At 40.5% G+C, this 20,794-nt stretch overlaps 1 protein-coding gene across 1 annotated transcript in view; it reads right to left on the bottom strand.

Annotated features, from left to right (window-relative positions):
* The window catches only part of si:dkey-225n22.4 (collagen alpha-1(XXI) chain), a 56,648-nt gene extending 47,078 nt beyond the window's left edge, over window positions 1–9,570 (bottom strand). The window contains exons 1-13 of the mRNA XM_037080176.1: window positions 9,323–9,570; window positions 8,794–8,930; window positions 8,432–8,551; window positions 7,547–7,663; window positions 7,131–7,317; window positions 5,653–5,818; window positions 5,309–5,531; window positions 3,587–3,760; window positions 2,203–2,280; window positions 2,060–2,071; window positions 1,516–1,605; window positions 302–355; window positions 149–202 (exon numbers count right to left, since the gene is read on the bottom strand). Of these exons, the coding sequence (XP_036936071.1) occupies window positions 149–202; window positions 302–355; window positions 1,516–1,605; window positions 2,060–2,071; window positions 2,203–2,280; window positions 3,587–3,760; window positions 5,309–5,531; window positions 5,653–5,818; window positions 7,131–7,317; window positions 7,547–7,663; window positions 8,432–8,551; window positions 8,794–8,930; window positions 9,323–9,476 (1,566 nt within the window). The 5' untranslated portion in view covers window positions 9,477–9,570. The remainder of the gene's footprint in view (window positions 1–148; window positions 203–301; window positions 356–1,515; window positions 1,606–2,059; window positions 2,072–2,202; window positions 2,281–3,586; window positions 3,761–5,308; window positions 5,532–5,652; window positions 5,819–7,130; window positions 7,318–7,546; window positions 7,664–8,431; window positions 8,552–8,793; window positions 8,931–9,322) is intronic.
* Window positions 9,571–20,794: the final 11,224 nt, after the last annotated feature.

Here is a 20,794-nt window from a genome sequence, read left to right as displayed (position 1 = left end):
TCCAATTATTATAAATTGGTATTATGCAACTTTTCTGTCCTGCAAAACTGTAAGTGACATGTTGAATTTAGAGAACACTGACATGTATTCATCTGTTTATTGTAGCAGCAGTGCAGTAAAATACAAGTAGAAGTAACAGACTCTTTACCTTCATCCCTTTTAGTCCAAGAGGCCCAGGGTCCCCAGGTTTCCCGTCTTTACCCTGAGAAAGGAGACAACATTAGCTGCTGTGTATGAAGGCTGGTGACAACAGTTGGAAGTGGAAAGACAGACAGTGACGAAGAAACTGGTGAGCACTTACAGGCTTACCATCAGGTCCTGGTGGTCCTTCCCTCCCTTTCTCCCCTCGGAAACCCTGCAGTATTAAAACACTCCGTCAAGACACACAGTAACATACTCTGCTGAAATAGTGCATTGTGACATGGCTCTATGATAACAGTGTTGGTCTGAATCGTAGTGACTGTTGTGATTGCCTGAGGTTTCTTCCAGCATGATACAATTATTTTGACTTTTGGTTTAAGACCAAATATCCCATCAGCCTCAGATGTGCTCTCTTTCAACTGCTAGTTAACAACTGTTAGCATGCAATATGCTAAATTAAGATGATGAACATGATGTAAACATATTAAATATCAGCATCCTCATTGTCATCATGTTATCACACTAATGCTAGCATTTAATTGAAATCACTGCTGAGCCTTCACTGTCTATACAGCAGACCAGCTCTCATTATAGCATACGCTAAAAGATAGATTGTAGATAAGCTTGATGTTGACATGTTACCTGAGCACGGACATATGAGTGAAGATTACTGAGAAGACAGCTAATTTTATTTTAGGCGATAAGAGAAGGCGATAAGCCTATCAAGTGCAATTTTAGACTGTGATTCAACATTTCTTAGCATGAAACAGCTTTTTCAAGGAGACCTTCGGACAATTTTAGTTTACATATGAATAAAAGCTTGGGTCCTGGGAGCTTGAAGGGTGTACTTAGCTGGACATATATATATATATATATATATATATATATATATATATATATATATATATATATATATATATATATATATATATATATGGAATATAAGTGGAATTGGTGCTTTATACCAAAAATATATCAGCCTCAGCTTCTGTTCTTTACTAATTAACTCTAATGACACAGCTTCCTCAGCAGTACTTCATGGTTTGGCAGCTCTCCTAAAAGGACAATTAGAGAGTCCAAAAGCCTGGCTGAGGAAACAAATACTACCATGACTCATGAGAGTTGAATCACTACAACCAGAAATTATTAGAGTTCACAGAGGTTGAGGCCTGTATATTGTTATATAGGCATTAGGGCATACTTAAAATCCAGCTATTATTACAATGTTATATTTATGTGTATATTTGTGTGTGCTTTGTGCATGTGTGTGTGTGTGTGTGTGTCTGTGTGTGTGTGTGTGTGTGTGTGTGTATGTGTGTGTGTGTGTGTGTGTGCATGCGTGTGTGTGCATGCGTGTGTGTGCATGCGTGTTACCATGCGTCCTGGCAGGCCACGCTGCCCTGGTGGTCCAACCACACAGTTGCAGTCTTCTTCTTCCACTGTGGCCGTTCGATTCAGCGGACACTAAGGAAACACAAACACACTAACGTCTGCAACACAAGACACACTCAGAGCTTCCTCATTAGAGCAGAAAAGATCAGCCAGGGTGACGTCCAGGCATTCAATGATTTCACAGTAATAATCTAGCTTTTTCCTATTTTTGTGATTTTAGGTCCATTGTGTTAACACAGTATGTCAAAATGACAAAAATAACTGTACACATGTGAGGTTGTGCTGAAAATAATGACACCAAACAAGGAAAGGTACATAGTTTTTAAGGTGATATATATAATGGTAAAATCAAAAAAGTCAAAAACAGCCAATTATATCCCTGACGTCCCAACTTCAAACACAACCTCATTTGGCCATCCATGAAAACGCTACATACCCTCCCACTTTTCTATAGGAATACATGCTTCCTACGGGCAATGCACTGGTGAAATAAAAGTGTGAACAACAGGATAGAAACTGCACTTACCCTTTCATCATCCTGTGTAGCATGAGAGAGAGAAGAGACGATCGTAGTCAGTGTAGCCTTGTACATGCAGCCATATGCAGAATACAAAATATGACCTTTGTAGTGGAAATTACAGTAAAACTGAGCAGCAGCAGAGGTCTTACCACAGAGTAGATCTCACAGGCTGTTTCTCTCTCACTCTGATGAGGATCACAGTACAGGCGCAGCTTCTGAATCTCAACCTGAACAAAAAAGGATACGAAAAATGGAAACGTAAGGGAAAAAGACCAAATCTTGTGGCAAGACTCCCAAATAGGAAAAGCTAAGGGGCTGAAAAATGAAACGAGTAATTGAAAGATAAATAAAAGGGTAAAATAAAATAAGTTTTCTTTTTTTTTTTATCAACAAATGGGTGGTAAATGTCAAAATTAGTAAGATGATTTTCAGAAAATGACAAGTGGTCTAAATAACAATAAAGGTCCAGTGTTCAGACCTCAAATAAGGAAACAAAGAGAATAAGTTCATATTCATTTATAAACAACACAATACTGATGTTTCAACTGAGGAATAGTTCAGTAATCAATATTTGGTGGAATAACCCTGATTGTCTAGCACAGCTTCTGTCTATCACACCAGTCGTTTACATTGCTGTTGAGTGACTTTAAGCCATTCCTGGTGCAAAATGTCAAGCAGCCACGGTTTGTTTAATGGCTTGTGACCATCCATCTTCCTCTTGATCACATTCCAGAAGTTTTTAATGCGGTTCAGGTCCGTAGATTGGGCTGGCCATGACAGGGTCTTTATCTGGTGGTCCTTGATCCACACCTTGATTGACTTAGCTGTGTGGCATGGAGCATTGTCCTGCTGGAAAAAAAAACTAATCCCCAGACTTAGGGAACATTGTCAGAGCAGAAGGAAGCAAGTTTCCTTCCAGGATGACCTTGTAGGTGGCTTGATTTATGCGTCCTTTCGCAAAGATGAATCTGTCTGATTCCAGCCTTGCTGAAGCAGCTCCAGATCATCACCGATCCCCAACCAAATTTCCCCGTAGGTGCAAGACAATGTGGTTTGTAGGCATCTCCAGGTCTCCGTCTATCCATTAGATGACCAGGTGTTGGGCAAAGCTAAAAATTGGACTCATCCGAGAAGATGACCTTACTCCAGTCCTCTATGGTCCAATCCTGATGGTCTTTTACAAACCTCAGCCTGGCTCTTCTTTGCTCTGATACTGTATCAGTATACTTGGCTGTGTACTAATACAATGTGCCAACAGTGATAATAACTCATATTCTCAATAATCATTCCTTGAACCTGCAATGAATGAATATGAGTTGTTATCACTGTCTGTTCTTCATGGAGCATATCAGGATGAGGATCTGCTATATGAGATTTTTGGGCAGATGCTGGAATATTTCATCATTGTTGTGCTGTTTTTTACCTTCTTTGTTTTGTGAAGCAGTTTGAAATTAATCAGGTGTGTGAAACATGCAGTATGAAGGAACTGTCTTTGTTTTGCTTGGGCCTTCCAGTTGCGGCATTATTACTCACAGGCACGGTGATGTCTGTTCCCCGCCTCTTAGCCAGCTGTGTCTCCCCATTGATGTATATGGGCACCACTGTTTCCAGCATTACTTCCTGGATTGGTTGATCATCAAGGAAACTGGTGACCTGGCTTGGTCTGACCAGGAGTTTGAGCTGGTGCCACTTTCCATCGTACAGTGTCTGAGAGGAAGCACAAATAGTAATTTTATCAGTACCACAAGGTTATATCAGTATAAAGAAACATTCAGAGAAGTGCCCTCATTTGTGAGAGCGAAACATATCTTTGTTCAGGCTTTGAATCAGTCATGAACAAAGTTCGATGTGAAATCAATTGTCAACGTGTCAAATCTTCAACTCAAGCTTCCATTCCCACTGGCAGTCTTGTGTGTGTGTGTTTGATCTAATAAATAGTGCGTGATCCCTAAATGCTCCACAAATGGTTTCCGACCGGGAAGGTATTAAGACCAGAACCCCTTCCTTTATCCATCACAATCTATTTTATGAAAAAGCTCAAACCTTACAGAGGGAAGAAAGAGAAAACAGAGCAGCTATTGTTTCACTGGGACGGAGCCACAGACGTCTTTTCCAAATGACAAATCACAGGCTTCTACCTCGCGCCACATCAAACCAAATCAAACATGTGAAAACACAAACTGAACATAATTACAACGCTCTACTCCAGAGTCTAGGTGTGTATTAAGATGGAGGGTGGTGGGTGCCTTTTGGAAAAACAACCTGGCGTGTCCAATTGGATGTATTATTACCTTGTGCTGCCATGGAAACAGAGGCATGCACTCCAAGAGCTACACGTCCACCAACTAGTTTCCACAGGGGGAACACAGTGGTTGAGAGCAGGAAACATTTTCTTCGAGCCTCCGTCCATCACGTAGCATCTTCACCACTTTAGCCGTATATTGAACTGAGCAGCGGTGGTTGTTTAAATAACTGCGAGGTCGGCTCTCGGCAAGTCATCTAAGTCAGCTTCATTCACAGCAGCCCGTCATGAGGGGGAGCCCGAGATTGGATGAGACAGAGAACTCTCCGCTAACACAATATGTTCTTTCAGGGGCAGGAAAATAACGGCAGCACAGCACAGTACGCTCTTTATATTGCCCAGTGGAAACTGTTTTGAACTTTTTGACCATTTATTATTCATATAGTTTACAAAAATCAACTTTTGGGTTGTGAAGATGTAATTTGTGATGCAGGTTTAAATAGATTCATTAAATTATTTTTCTTTAAAGCTGCATGAAGTGATTATTGACCACTAGAGGGCAGGGCGGAGAGATTTTCCATACAACAAGCCTTGTTATGCTGTCTCAATTTATCAAGTTATCACTATTTGTTTGGTTTGTGTTTAGGCTTTGTGTTGACAACAACATTAATGAATTGCTAAACCATGTGCTGTATATTATTGGAGTCAGAATAAAATTCCTCGAATTACATATTGAAAAAAATAGCATTTTACAGTCCATAAAAATCAACCTATTCATGTGAGCAATTCTTTCCAAAGGCCGTATTCATATGGCATCCTGCTCAGGGCTCATTGTCCTTTCCTTGCTGATTAACTGGGGATCTGTGAAATGCTGACAATGTGTCAGTGTCCCTTCATACGACATCATCATTTTGAAAACAGCATTCGAGCTTCCCACCCTGAGCATGACCACTGTGTGAATATGGTCTCTGTGTATATGGCCAATGGAGGTGAAAGTTAATCTTAACACTAACCTGAAAGCTGGCTTTAAAGGTGACTCTCTGCTCCTTTTCTGTTACACTGGTGGTGGTGAAGATGACAGTTTTGTCCTTCCCACTCAGTGTCACGGCAGCCTGGATCTTCTTATCCTTAGACAGCACCCGCCAAAGGTCAAAGGTCAGCTTGCTGGAAGACCCCTTTAGACGCAGGGTGGCTACAAACACATAGGATGGAGGCAGGCCCTCTGGGAAAATCTCCCTGGTTTAAGGATGAAGTAAATAAAACTAAACATAAACAATAGTTGAGAAATTAAATGGAAGAAATGTGAAAAGTAGCAGATTTTGAAGCACTTCATAATGCTCTTTACACAATATTCTACCTGGTATTCTCAGTGATGTCCGTGGAGGCAGTCAGAGCGAAGGCAGACTCAGAAACCAGAGAGCCAGGGATCTTCTTGGCTTTCGTATGAACTTTCATGCCCAGCATCAGCTCAAAGCCTTTCTCATCACGAGACGCCACTGGGATTCGTGTTGGACACACAGACTCTAAAAAAGAAACAAGGTCATTTATTCAAAATCCCTGTATCACTCCCTCTTCGAATATTCAAGTGGAAAAATTGATTTGTTTCCCTGTTGAATATCAGAAAAACAAATGATACAAGCATTATTCAGACAGTATATATGTAAAACACACAAAAGACACACAAAAAACAAAAACACCTATTCATCTGTCTTATTGGGTGGTGTATTTATTTGTATTTTCAGAGACACCATTAAGTGCATTTTTTTGTTTTTGAATTCAAAATAGGTGAAATTCACAATTACAGAACACAATATAGGCCTTATTTCCAGGCAATGCACAGGTGCAACGCAATGAGATTAATGATGTTTCAAATATACTGTGACCCACAACGCACAAAACAGGCACTGAGAACATGAAGGCAAAAGAAACAGATCCATTTTCATTGTAATTTATTACACCTCTGCTTTTTTTCTCTATCCCTTGTCAAAATGGCTGTCCTTTCACCCTCATGGTAACATGGGTTATGAAAAAGAATGACTATACTGTAATGGTGAGTCCAATATTTGCTGACGTTTTAGCTCTGTTTTGGCTTCCATCAACCCCTATGGAAAGCCATATTGCGATCTTGCTTTAGCTGACTTGAACATTTTCCACCTTTTTTTTGCTGAGCTAAAAAACAGACTAAAAAGAAAGCGAAAATTAGCTAATTTCTTGACAAAAAGAACTGATGCTGGTGAGGTTCCACTAGTAAAATGCCATCCATAAACAATGCTAACGGCAGTTCAGTCAGTCACAACATTTGAAAAGTACCTATTTCAAGGTACCACTGGTTCCTGAAGTGAAAGTCCTACTAATTTTTCCCATAGAAAGTGTTAGGAGACTTGCAGGTGTCGAGCTTCTCTGCATCAGATTAGCATTAAGATCTCCTAAATTAGTTTAAAATGTTAACAATGGTGTAAGAAAACTGTTTTGCTCTTTGAACAAAGATTGATGTGCATGAAAAACAAAACTGACAAAACTTCGCAGTAGAAGTAAACTACAACTCCCAAGGTGCATTTCAGCATGACGCCTCCATTCACAAACACGGCTTCAAATTCTCTGTCAGCAGTGGGAAGAAGGTAAGATAACAGTGCTGCAGACACTCCAGCTTAAACACTTCTAACATCTGCGTCAAGTTTGGGTGAATTTAGCAACAAGCAACAGAGGCTCATTAGTATTGTAGTATTTAGACCAATCCACTTGCCAAGCAAATAATAAAATAACAGCAAATAACCAGAAAATAGAGTAAACGTCTGATAAACAAGCCAAAAAGACAGACAAACTATGCATTCTGACCTTCACAGAGCTTTTGCTCCATAGAGTCTCTGATTCGGTCAATGGTGGTGTAGTCTTCAGCATACAGGACATAGGTAGATGATGGTTTATTTGCGATGGACACCAGCTCCGAGGTGGTGATCTCACTGCCAACTCCAACGGCGAATACTATAATGTCCTGCGCTCGTGCCTCCATACTGGCGTCCACCTAAAGAAACAGGCAGTCTGTGGTGAAATTGAGTCTCCCAAGGTTAAGTGGATTTTTATTCAGGCTAATACAGACAAAGAAAGACAGAGACAGAAATACAATACACGAAGCCATCCGCTGTGTTAAATGCGTGGATAATAGTTTGGATATCTCATGGTCCTATAGGTGGGGCAGCTCCTGTCATTCTTTTTCTTGTCCACATTCTTGAACACAGCAAAGTGACATTTACCACATCATCCTGAGATTTGCCATCAGTAACCACCACGGCGATGCGGTTCTTGACCTGATTCGCTCTTTGGGAGGAGGCGAACACATGGTCCACGGCAAACTTAATGGCCCTGCCAGTCTGCAAAACAGTAACGAAAACAGTGATGAGCTGGTGAAGTGAATGAAAAACACCAAGATGCCGCGTAGGGATCGCATGGTGTGTTCACCAGCATCCAGCCATTGACAACTACATCACACCAGAGTGCATCTGGCTGCAAATCAAAATATCAAACATGAAAAAGGAATTTACATGAAACAACAGGAGATTCAGGCTCTGTCCAGTAACAAATGGTAAGTTTTATTCCATCTTTTCTGCCATCTGAAATATTGTGTTTTCTGAAATGTTGTGGTTTGGCTGTCAGGGCCACTGTAAGCATGTCTGCATGTTTTTTTTTGTTTTTTTTCATGTTTACCTTTTCTGTCCTTGTGGTGTTGCTTTGTGGTCATGTCGCTGCAGACGCCAACGTGGTGTTCACTCACCACGTTGGTAGTCTCAACTACTAACCTAGGCCTGCTCCACCTCATCAGTGTCTTTTTTTAGCATTTTGAGGACTGGAATGGGTAAAGATTTATATAGTAGAATTTAGTCTGTTTCATTCTCTCACCACTGTACTGCAGGTGCCAGGCAGGAGGTATATTCAAATGAGGAAGCGCAAAACTATTTGTATCTTGTTTTTGTCTGGAATATATGTACAAAAAAAAAATATATATATATATATATATATATATATATATATATATATATATATATATATATATATATATATAAGAAGAAGTGTTATATATTCTGATAACACCTGTTTGTAACTCAGATTGGTACAGCTGTAGAGAGAAAATGCTGTCCTACCTGTGTGTTTCCCCCCAGGTAGGTGATGCCCTGTATGGCCTGGATGAGCTGTGCTCCTCCCTGGTGTTCACCCAGAGGGATCTCCAGACGTGGAGTGTCGCTGTACTGGATCACAGCCACCTACGGCAGACACAAAGACAACTTATGCAGCTGTGTTACAGATTTTCTGATGGTCTGTGGCACCTGGAATGGGCCATTAACAGTGTAATAGTACAGTTTGTATCAACGCTGGCAACTGTCACACATAAACATTGTTGTAATAAGACTGGTCATAGACTACTGATTGCAAATGCAGATTACAGTCTCAGTCACTTAATTAATGCTTGGTACATAACTGTAGAAGACAACATGGTTAATGTTACCTGTGTGTATTGGGAACTGATGTCAAATTGGCTGGTGATGTTGATCAGCCACTGCTTGGCTGTTTCGAAGTCAGAGGAGCCAACACTCCATGAGCCATCGACAATATAGACCAGGTCATTTACAGCTGTGCTGCAGCCTACACACATACAGACACACACAGTGATCACAGACAGCTTGAAAATTCAAACTGATGAATCAGACTCAGCAGATCGGTATTTAATGCTGCTAACATCTGAATGTTTTATGTCACCAAAACAAGGTGGCTGCTGGTGTTGGCCCCTACATTGTATTCATGAAGCTCGGGTTATAACTCAAAGCTGCTTGGAATGAATGGAATGGCTCTAGCGCTGACTGATTTTTTTGGTTCATTTGAGTCAGCTGTCGGACTTAAATTTCCACTTTTCTTCGCTCGCTTTGTGGAACAGGCCCCTTGGTCAAAAGAGTGACTTACGGTATTGAAATGTTGCTACTTGCTTGAGTTTTAACCATGACGGACTGTGTTGAGCGCTGTATCGTTGTCACCCCTACCTGCTCGGACATCTTCCTCGTCTGCAGCCTCCAGCGGGGTCAGTAGCGCTATTGCACTCCATAATGACCACAGCAACATGGCTTCGTCCGAGAGAGTGGTCGACCTCAGTCCAGTCCAACCTGGCTGAGTTAGTGTTAAAAACAACAAGGACATCAACAGTGATAGCAATTGCTTTCTGGGACTTCCTGAACTTTTCTCTAGTACCCCAATCAAGCCAAAATTTAAATTCTTTTAAATATTTCTTTACAAAATGGTCAGAAATGTGTTACATTTTCTGTGGCTATTCACAACATCCAGATGATGATTCCCCAAATGACTGTGGTAACACCCCTGACAATAAATACTGATACAATTAAATTTAACACACTCACTGAAGTTCTTCAACCATAAACAGTCAAATATGTACTGATAGACTGCAGCAGGTATAATGAAGAAAGATGGAAATTCAGATCAGTACTGAATGATGGAAAACATAATATAACACTGGGTAATTAAGACATCACAATTAGTTTGTAGACTTCAAATTAATTACTTAAGAGTAATAACAGCAATAATAGAGAACATTTGGTTTAAGCTGGTTGGCCAACTGCCATCACAACTGAGAGGAGAAGTAAAACCTTTGTCACATTACACCGCAGTAGAGACCACAGCTGAGCACAGCTTGGAACTGCCGAGTGCTGCACCCTTTGAGGACACACTTCCTTTTCATTTTCTAAATAAAAAATAAAACTATATTTGAGTCCTCTCTGCTGCTTATATTTTAGGAAATGGAGTGTCAATGATGAATGTCAGGATGCTTCCTATTGCTCCTCTGTGAAAGTTGAACAGAGTCTTGCTCTGGAGTTTAGCCTTGCTCAGTTTGCATGGAAAGTGAAGCCTTTCTGTGCTTTTCTAACCAGTGTGGTGATGTATGATGACCAAGATAGATTCTCAGTGATGTTAATCCCCAGGAACTTATAATTCTTCACCTGCTCCACCTCAGCTTCACTGATGTAGACAGTGGTGTGTGTCTTTGCCTCCTTCCTTCTAAAATCAACAATCAGCTCCTTGGTTTTGCTGACGTTGAGCAGTAGATTTTACGCCACTTGCAATAGAGCTTTTGAGTCTCCAGGCACACTGGTGTTGAGCAGTATCTTAAAGGAGGTGTGCCTGCCAATCCAAACTCTGTTCAGCCTGCTTGTGAGGAAGTCCAACATCCAGTTGCAGAGTCTTGTAATGTTATGCTGAACTGAAGTCAACAAACAGCTGCTTGATGTGGCTCTTCTTATTCTCCAGGTATGTGCAGACTGAGTGGAGAGCAGTGGATATGGCATCTAAAAACATACTGGTAAGGGTCTAAATATGTATATATTAGGGCTGTCAACGAATATTCTCAATGTGAATTTGAATATTAAAAAAATACGGAGTTTCGATTGTGAAAATGAATATTCGACTGTGGAAAAAAACACGAGCGGCTGCTTTGCGAGTGGGCGCATGGTATGACGGGTCAGGGACAGGTCACAGGAGTCGCACTTGCCCAGCGTCACTCACTGCTGAAAGTGAGACGCGACAAAAACCGTGGCAGATGCAGATGGCAGAGAGAAAAACGTAATGGCAGAAAATTCAGAGCCCAGCTCGGCAAAAGAGAGAGTGGTTTGGTCTCCAAGCAACCTAAAAAGCCCCGTTTGGTCAGTAGATGGCAAAAATGCGGAGCCTCGAGATAAAGTTGTATGCAAGCTGTGTGAGCTACGGTTAGCATCTCGAAAATGTGCACCCAAATGAGCATGCCATGTTGTCTGGAACTCCAACAGCCACGTCCAGACTAATATTTTTCACCTCCCGAAAGCTCTTTGTCTGCAGCACGACAAGAGGCGTGCAAGAAGAAACTTGCTTCATGCATATGCAAGGACATGAGGCAGGTCAGTATATATATATATATATATATATATATATATGCCTCAAAGCCCTGAGTTACCACTGGAGTATGTTCAGTGTTAAATACCACTTGCTGGCCAAACATGCAGTGATTCAGAGAGCTCTCCGCTCCCTCACCAAAGGCAGACGACACTGTATAGTTTGCAACGGAGACGCCTCAACAACTCTCCATGCGACAAACTTTTAACAGCGATAGCTAAATGGGTGGCTACAGCTTGCACAGAACAGTGTGTGTGTGTGTGTGTGTGTGTGTGTGTGTGTGTGTGTGTGTGTGTGTGGGTGGGTGGTGGTCCTTGTGCCAAACTGAAGTCACTAGAGAAGAACATGGGTACTATATGCATAAATAGCAGCACTTTCCCAAAATACCACTGGTTCTGCGGTGTTGACATTTCAAAACCGATGCCTGCAGTGTGCCACAGGAGCATGAAATGAAGCACATCAAATGAGGAACGTCAATTATCGCTGAGTGTTTAGAGCCTGTTTCCACCCCTGAAAACAGTTCAGAAGGCCCAGAAACTTGGTTACTCGTGAAGCTTTCATACATGTGAGTGAGTGGACACTCTTGCTAAGGTCTATGTTGTTTGAGAACTGTGAGAACCACTGAGTGAAGAACAGGCAGATCCGTATTAAATGTAAATATGTATGAATCAGTCCGCCTTTTTGTTTTCAGTGTCCATTTTAAATCTGCATGTCTGCTTTGCAGCTTCCATATAGATGTGACACTTTGCCAGGAACCACAAGAGAGACATGTTATTCCTTGTTTTGACTTGTTCTACAGTTCCTGGTAGTATTTGGAAGTCAAAGAGCTGTCACACCTGTCACACCTGTGTGCTTAAAACACACTCAGTGCTCAGTTTCAACTTGGCACCTTTAGGAGCAACCTGCTCCAAACAGCGAAACACTAATACTAAAGCTTCTGTTGGAAAAAAAAAGTCTTGAGGCTTTGTATTCTGTTTACACACACATACACACATCATGATACACACCCATTCTTCAGTCCATATAAAGGTCCAATAAATACACTGTGTTGTAATGTTGATAAATGGCTTTAGAATGACTTGTGACTGCCTTGTGAAATGGCATCTCTCTGTTCTTCTGCCCTCCCCCGCTCCCTGTGTAAAGCCTTTTTGTGAGTTTTCATGTTGTGCCATTCGACATATGGTCTCGTAGTGTGTTTTCTGTGGAGCTCGGCCTGTGTTCCCTTTGCAGCACAAACATGGTTCCACCAACCACAAGGCTGGGCCGGAGAAAATAACAACGTGAGCACTATGCTGGGACGGGAAAACAGAAATATAAACATGGCGGAGCGGGCTGCAGAGTGCTGGCAGATGCTTTAAAGACAGGGGAGGATCAGTCAGCTGAGGAGAGTGCAGCTACCACAACCTTTCTTTTACAAAGTCTCCTCCCAGCTCCCGTAACTCTCTTTTTTCGCTCTCTTTCTCTTGTTTGACTCACTGTTACGGAATCCTTTTACACCAAGGTTCTTCCAGTTGTGACTTTCAAGGTTTTTTGTTTGTTTTTGTTTTTTTTCTCCCCATTTGATGAACAGTGAAAATACAATTTGAAATGTGCAAAGTCGGCCTTAAATGTCTTGAAAAGATAAAATAAAAACTTGATGTGTTCAATATTTTCCAGCATTCAATATGCCTTAAACACTGCCAGTATTATGTAAGTGACATAGCTTATAGCTGGGGGTGTAACAGTACAAACACCATTAACAGATACGCTTACAGGGTCTCAGTAACCACTCGACATGCACATGTGTGCGCAGCATGAATTACATGCTGACGACATGTGGAACAAGTGGGCCATGGGCTGGAAATGGTCTAAAGCTACGAGTCCCGAGAGGGCTAAATGTGGACTGTGTGAATTGAGCGTCACAGTTTTGGCCTCGACACGATATCATGTGGGGAAAGTGATTTCTTTTGATAGGCTTTAAAGTGGGCCACAGCACAACAGTAAACTTTTTTTAAAGACAGGCAGGTAAATTCATTTTGCTGACTTAGTTACAGTTTCATCAAGCCATACAATCGATAAGATGTGTGATGAGATATACTACAATAGAGATCCAGACGGGTTCTGACGGGTTTCTCTATAATAGCGTCTTCTTACAGCTTGAACAATGGGTGTGAATATTGACATGATTTAGACTGACTGGCCCGAGCTTCCCCTTTAAATTGATTGATTGATTTTTTTTTTTTTTTTTTTTTTTTACACGCTATGAATCTAAAGATGCCAAACATATTATCATTGCTGTCTTGTTGCTGCCGCTTGCATTCAACCAGATGCAAATTTTTTAAATGCAATACAGAATTATTTCCTGGATTTTATGTATATATGTATAGTCTAAACAACAGTGTTTGTGTTGATGTGATGTTCCATGTTTGGGTAGCCTGGATGAACGACTAACTTGTGTTTCATTATGCAATGTTTAATGGATGAAAGAGCTCTAGTGTGAACAGAACCTCATCAGGAGTAGGTCAGGGGGGATGGACGGGTCGACAAAGTGTGTGACTTTGACATTCGAGGTCACCATTCACTTGACAGTCGACGCTGGTGTCTTTTAACCAGGACCACAATCTTTTCCTAACCCAGTCCAAGTACTTTTGGTGCATAAAACAAACCAAATCTTAACCATAGTGGTGGCAGATCTGGAAACATTCATGGATGTTATTTGGAAGGAACTGACAGACTGTGTTGTTCCGCCAATAGAGATGTTATGAGTTGTTTTTTTTTTTAGAGGCAATGACACATTATGTATTTTGTTGTTTGGTACAAAGGACTTCAGAGCTCTACAGACAGCGCTCTAGTTTGTAGCAGCTTGAGAAAGAGATTGTGCAGAATTTTTAGTCAATGCTCCAATCAACCCGAATGGAAAGAGCAGATATTTGAAAAATGCAGCAACATGTGACAGAAATACACATAGTAAGTACAACGCGAAGTGTATGAAGCATTCACTGGAGAGACGAAATCAGAGCAGAGCAGCAGACACGAATATCAGATGTGTCTGGAGCGATGAGGAGCGGGTAATATCGCATCAAACAAACAGAAATGTAATATTTAAATGAAGCTTTTTCACGGGCGACAGTTTTATTTGTTTGAGGTTTAACTGGCCTCAGTTTTAATTATTGTTGCTCTCCAGTCAAATCCACTCATCTCCAAAATTTCTATTTTTCGTGAGCTTAGAGAAAACAGCCATGCACATTGCAGATGATTCAGTGACTTTGTGAATGGTTTGTATGGCTGAAGAAACAGGAAAATTGTGTCACTGAGGATTATCAAAAACATTTAAACACCAAGTTTGGAGTCACATGGTTTAGACTGGACAGCTATTTTGTATTTATTTATTTATTTATTTGCATTGTTGTCTGCAATGAATTATGTGGTGATCAAGATCTGGTAGCAAGAACACGAGTGTCAAGTTCTGGGCCACAATAGGGCCGGCTATGGTCGTACAGTTGGCTGAGCCAAGACCTGTGTTATGGGCACCTGTGCTTTTAATGCAAGATCTGGATTCCCTGTGGCCCCTTATTCATTGCTGTATGTGGACTGAGTGCGGCTGTGTAGCCCATCACTGTTCCAGAATATCTTTGCTATTCGGAAAGTGGTCTCCAGCTTTATGCCAGCTCAGGGCATCCAAGTTTTGTGGATGTTATACATGAATCCTGCCTGGGCTTTATGCCAATACAGGTATATTTAGGTACTGGATGAAAACAGGAAAACAAGATTTCTACTCAATAAATAAATGTGAGCTACAACTCAGCTGAAACTAAGTATCATCTGAGTAAATGTGTTAATATCTGTCCTCACGATGAGGAAGGAAAACAAAGGGAGGAAAGAAACTCTTCAGTGGTTAAATTACTGTGGTTAACCATTGAGTTTTATAAATAACTTCAATCTGTAAATAGTTTTCTCACTCCTGTGAACCTCAATTCTAACGCTATTCTGTAAAAAAGAGTTTTCTAATATAAGCAAGTATCCATCCATATGAATTTCAGGCTTAAATGAGCAACTTTGGTTCCCGTTTTTCTTCATTTAAAGCTCCATCCATGCCGAGTACAGATATGGATGCAAATGATTTAGTTGGTTGACACTGGGCCATGATGCAGGACGTAAACTCCATTCACAGATGGTCCTAGTTTAGATATTAGTTTTAGTTTTAGATTTCCATTGATATCCAGCTCAAACCTCATGACGCTGAGGCCGCTGTAAATATCACTGAGACAGCAAGCCACTGTAGGATGTTTCACCTTTTCTAAAAGTGTCTCGACCAGGATCCTCAAACATACACTGATCCCCCCCCCCCTTCCTTAGATCCATCTATACATCCTTCCTCAGTGCCACACTCTTTCATGTTAGAGCATGTTAGTCATTACATACACACAGCGTGGATAGGTGGGTAGTAAACCTGAATTCCTCCGAACCTCACTCTACATTTGGCGAACCAGAAGTGCAGTATACCGACCACATCAACGGCCTCCACTGGCTTCAGCCTCACAGAACATTCCTTGTGCGCAGATGTTCGTGGGATTGCTCAGCGCGTTTGGTTGGTTTACGAAACAGAGCCGGCTTCAGGGAGCAATCTCTCTACTGCCATGTATTTATAATAAGATCCACTACTACGACTGATGGCTGGGAATATTATTTGCTCATTACAATATTTATGAGATGTGAGATCAAGCAGGATATTGTTTGTCAGTGTGGTTAAGTACGCCACTGGTGTGAAGTTTAATTAAATGCCTTCTTTAAAAGACCAGTGTTTTTGCATGGAGACAGTTTACTGTATAATGTACATCTAATGTACACTTTAGTCCCTACTGATCATTTTCCAAAACACATGCTGTGTTTTGTTACATTTTAAGTGTTGTTTCACTTTGTAGCCATTGCTTTCAGTTCAGTCCGCTATAGTATGAAAATCAATTTGCGTTGACTTTCCATTACAAGTTTTGTGTTGCCATGCAGTGTGTTCATTATCATTGTATAGTTGTGCAGTTAAATGGTGCAGATTGATTCACAAGGCTCCCAGTTTATTCTAATGCATTGCAAATATGCCTAAAAAAATAAGCATTCACTGTGATCAACTTTTGGAAGGATTTGGATAATAAGTATACTACATTTAATACTTTGGATGATGCTTGTCTTTCCATCAACTGTAGAAAGTGAAAACATACTGAAAAATACCTGTGTGACATCACTAGAACTTTTAACCAAAAATTACAAAAAAAACAGAGAAATTGGAAAAGAAAGTTGAAATGTTTTGAAAGGCTTCTTTATGCCTCGTTGAGGTGGAAAACTCGGGGTACCGATAATTACACATGTGACCAGTTGCGATGCAAACAGTAGAGATAAGATCTTTAGCCCGAGCCCGAGCCCGAGCCCGAGCCCGACCCGGCCCGAAATTCGGGTCGGGTCGGGCCTAAAATGTCAATCATTACGTTCGGGTCGGGTCGGGCTCGGGCTTCTCTCTCGCTGACTTTTTTTTAAATAAAAATATGTTTATAAAAATGTATACTAAAACGATGTGTAGATACTAAACTAAGGAATACTTGTTGTAAATAAATAATTTGGATAAAACAGAGAAGGCGGCGCTGTAAGGTAATTGCTATATAACTACTACTAAACAGGAGGCGCGGAGCAAGAGCACGATTTGCGCACGGCTTTGCGGACATTTCGTGAACGTAATCTTGAAATTTCGGGTTTGCTTCGGGCTCGGGCCTGCAAATCAAGTTAATTGGTCGGGCTCGGGCTGGGTCGGGCTTTAATGCCTGCGGGCCTGGGTCGGGTCGGGCTGGATTTTTTAGGCCCGATCTTACCTCTAGCAAACAGATAAGGTTAATAAATCATGATGTACATGAATCACGCGATTTGACATGACTCATGACCAAAGACACTGACACATCAGATGTGTTTGGAGTGACAAGGAGAGCGTAAACCTTCCTCACATTAAAGCTGCTGTAAGTTAACTAGTGGTGATGCCTGACATGACAGCATAATAGTGACACACATGCCGGACCTCTGTCGTACAGTCACAGTTCTGTTGAGTTTGGACAGGAAACGTACACAACAGGTTTAGGCACTAAACCTCTTTAGTTAGGATTAGGAAAACTCACTACAACACGTTTTCTGTAACTTCCCTTACAAATGTGCCTACGTTATCTAGGTAACTCAGATTATGTTACGTTCCTGACATAACTGCACTATATTATAAGAATTTATGTCTGGTTTCACATTGGTCAATAACAAGAGTCTCTTGAATGTAGTCCTGTGCTTGTTTAACCCAACCATCCAGCACTGACCTAATAATTTCATTTAAAATTTTAAATGTTTGTCTTTCTGATGAGTACAGGCTCAAAACTGCTCACAAGGCCTTGGAGATGATCTTGAGTAACCAAGTCAGGACAAATTTATGTAAAAAAAAAAATATATATATATATATATATATATATATATATATATATATATATATATATATATATATATATATATATATATATATATATATATATATATATATATATATATTTGTTCTAATCTAATCTAATCTTTTTTATTTTTGTTTTATTTTTTAGCGCCATCTAGTTCCATTATATTCAGCCAAAGGGAGACATCTCTACAGCTGATACTTCTACAACTCTGCAACTCACATCAATATAATCTAGATGGTTAAATAGGGGTAGGGGGAAATTATGCTTATAAGTTTCCTAACATCAGCTGACATTAGCCTGCATAAGCTATGCTCATACCAGAGCATGAGAGGCTGTGTCTGAACTGAGTGAGAGTAGATATTTTGCTTAGGGATTAAGTTAAGCTGAAAATTCAGAACTTTTTCATAAACCTTTTTAAAGGAATGAATAACTCCTATTTAAAGCAGAAACAAAACTACAGTGAGCCAAATGTTTTAGCTGTCATGTAAAAGCTCTTGATTACAGATAATTGGATGACTTCCTCCGAAGCTTACACTTTTATGACATTTACTGATGAATTGATCTTGAACTAACATCTCTGCCTTTACTACCTTGAACACCGGCCCACATACCTTCTCCAACATTTTGAGTTCATTCAGGAGTTGAGCATACAGTAATTAGAATGGAAGACCAAGTTATTTAAGGCTACAGGCTTAGCTGACAGCATAACTCAGAGAGAGGCTGGTGCACTGCGTTGTGCTGTGCTGAGGCAGAAGACCTCTGTGACCCATAATCACAGAGGTGCATGTATGCAGTTATACTGTATATTTAGCTTGTCTTCTCATTGTCCTGATGGATGGTCACTGCTGGCCAAACCAAACTCATTCCTTGGTAACATCAAATTTGGAATAGGCGACTAAAAAAATAGCGATGATACATGAATGCACAAATACCATGTACAGCTGCAGATTAAGTGGTAAGTGAAACATCAACCAGTACCTAAGCAACAAACAACCACCAGCAAGAACAGAGATCAGGGATATTCTCTTAAAAAGAACCGATTAATGCTTTTCAAACACTGCCTACCCCACTTTGAAATGGATGAGTGCGATCTCAAAATGATCACAAAACGTGATCTGAGCCTGAACAGATCAGATAAGGCACACTTACCCCCCGTAAAATCCCATCACATAATAGCTCGTGCAGTAAAGAAGTGATGACAGGGCCTTACCTTTCTCTTCCAGCTGCAGGCGGACAGTGATGAATGCCACTTTGCAAGGAGAAAGTGAAGAGAGAGAAGCCCTGACTTGTGACAGTCCTCCCACTGGTTGGCAGAGGGAGTGGTGGGAGTGGCAGGGCAGCCTTCATAAATCGTGGCCAGCTTTACCACAGAATGTGACACTACAGAGACCAATGTGGATCCAAAGAGGATTTACACACATACGCACATCCGATGTGTGGACACACCACAGTGTGAAAAGGCATTGGTGTTTGATTGTAAGTGTTAATCATATTGAATCATTGTTACCATCTGCCATTAAAAAATGTAGAGTTAAGCGAGTTTAGAAGATTTTCAGTCACTTTGAGGTTTGTAATGGGACAGCAATAGGCTAGGATAGCACACAGGCTCATGACATGTGACCAGCAGCACGCTCTTATTTTGAAATGATGAGATTGCGTGTGGATAGTTGAAGCCATGATCAGTAGCCATACCATAAACTGGAGCAGGGCTGTGGTTTAACAGCCAGCATGTTTTCACTGCAGCTGCGCAGGAGTTTAATTAAATTACAGGTTTCAGAATCCCTTTGTGGGAAGAGATGAAATAGCATCTGTGGCTCGTGTTGGACCTCTGTGATGTGTAAGTAATGAATCAGCCTCAAAAGTGATTATAATAGGCCCAAATGCACATATTTGATTGGCATTTATGTCATTTGTGTCTAAATGACAGGTCAAAATCAAAATGTTATGATTGAAGAAGTGTTTTCATGTTCTATTATACGTTAAAGAGTGACTCAACCAATTTTAGATGAAGTTGCATGTATTCCGATAAACTGCCACCAGTTGTGCTGCAAGTGGCTAAATTGCATTTTGGGTAATGTATGCGCCACGATTTGAAAAGCAGACAACTGTTCTAACATTCATTCCCATAACACTGTTGTACTCATTGTGGAAAGTATAAAAACAAATGGTAAAAATCAATACAGCAGAACAGAGATATCGACTTTTTTACTTCATGTATTCCTCTTCTTCTCAAAACCTGGCACCTAAATTACCCACAATGCAACTGTGAATGGCATCACTGCAGGCAAATTATCAGATTACATTCAGTTTCCTCTGGATCCACAAAAGACTTGATACTAGTGTTTCACATATACAGTAGTGCTCCTAAGACCTGTAAACACACTTTAATGTGTAAAATTGGTGGAGTTACCCTTTAATATACAGTACCTTTTAAGTAGAAGAGGATTTGTAGCTGACTTTAATCTGTTTTGCTGTAGTTGATAGATTAAAAAAGGATATACAGTGTGTGTGTGTATATTATATATAGAAACACTGTATATATACACACACACATACACACACACTTATTCTATATTTGATTTCAAATTCCATGAAAGGACTCAAATAGATCCTTACAAGTATTGCATATGTACCCAACCGCATATGATATATTGTATTACTCTGTACCATTGTTGTTCAGAGATGAAACAAAATAACCAAAACAATTCTGCACATTTTGCTCAGCTTGGTGAGAGTCTGAGGACAGAAACTGTGTCAGAGTAATGATCCAATGTACCCCTTATGCACCCTTCCATAAGAGTTTAGAGTTGGGGTCTGCAACTGCTTTCTGACCAAGGACCCATTACTGACAGAGACACACAGCAGGGAGCCCTTACTACATCGACTGCAAAAATCTGCTTCATATGAACCTGGGCCTGCAATAACCACTAGGGTGCCCTATAGACACACGTAAACAAGTCATCAGCAGTTGAATCATGGCTAATGTCAGGTGCATTAGAGAATATTTCAGATTCTGTTCGATAACTTTAAAAAAAAAATAGTCTTTGGAAAATAATACAGAAAACTGTCCAATATGTTTTAGAAATGAATAGGTACTGCACAGTGATTTATAGGGTATGGTTAAGTTAGCTT

The sequence above is a fragment of the Acanthopagrus latus genome, chromosome 19 (assembly GCF_904848185.1).
Source record: "Acanthopagrus latus isolate v.2019 chromosome 19, fAcaLat1.1, whole genome shotgun sequence".
In the NCBI taxonomy this organism is placed as follows: domain Eukaryota; kingdom Metazoa; phylum Chordata; class Actinopteri; order Spariformes; family Sparidae; genus Acanthopagrus; species Acanthopagrus latus.
This window is presented reverse-complemented; position numbering and strand designations above follow the sequence as displayed.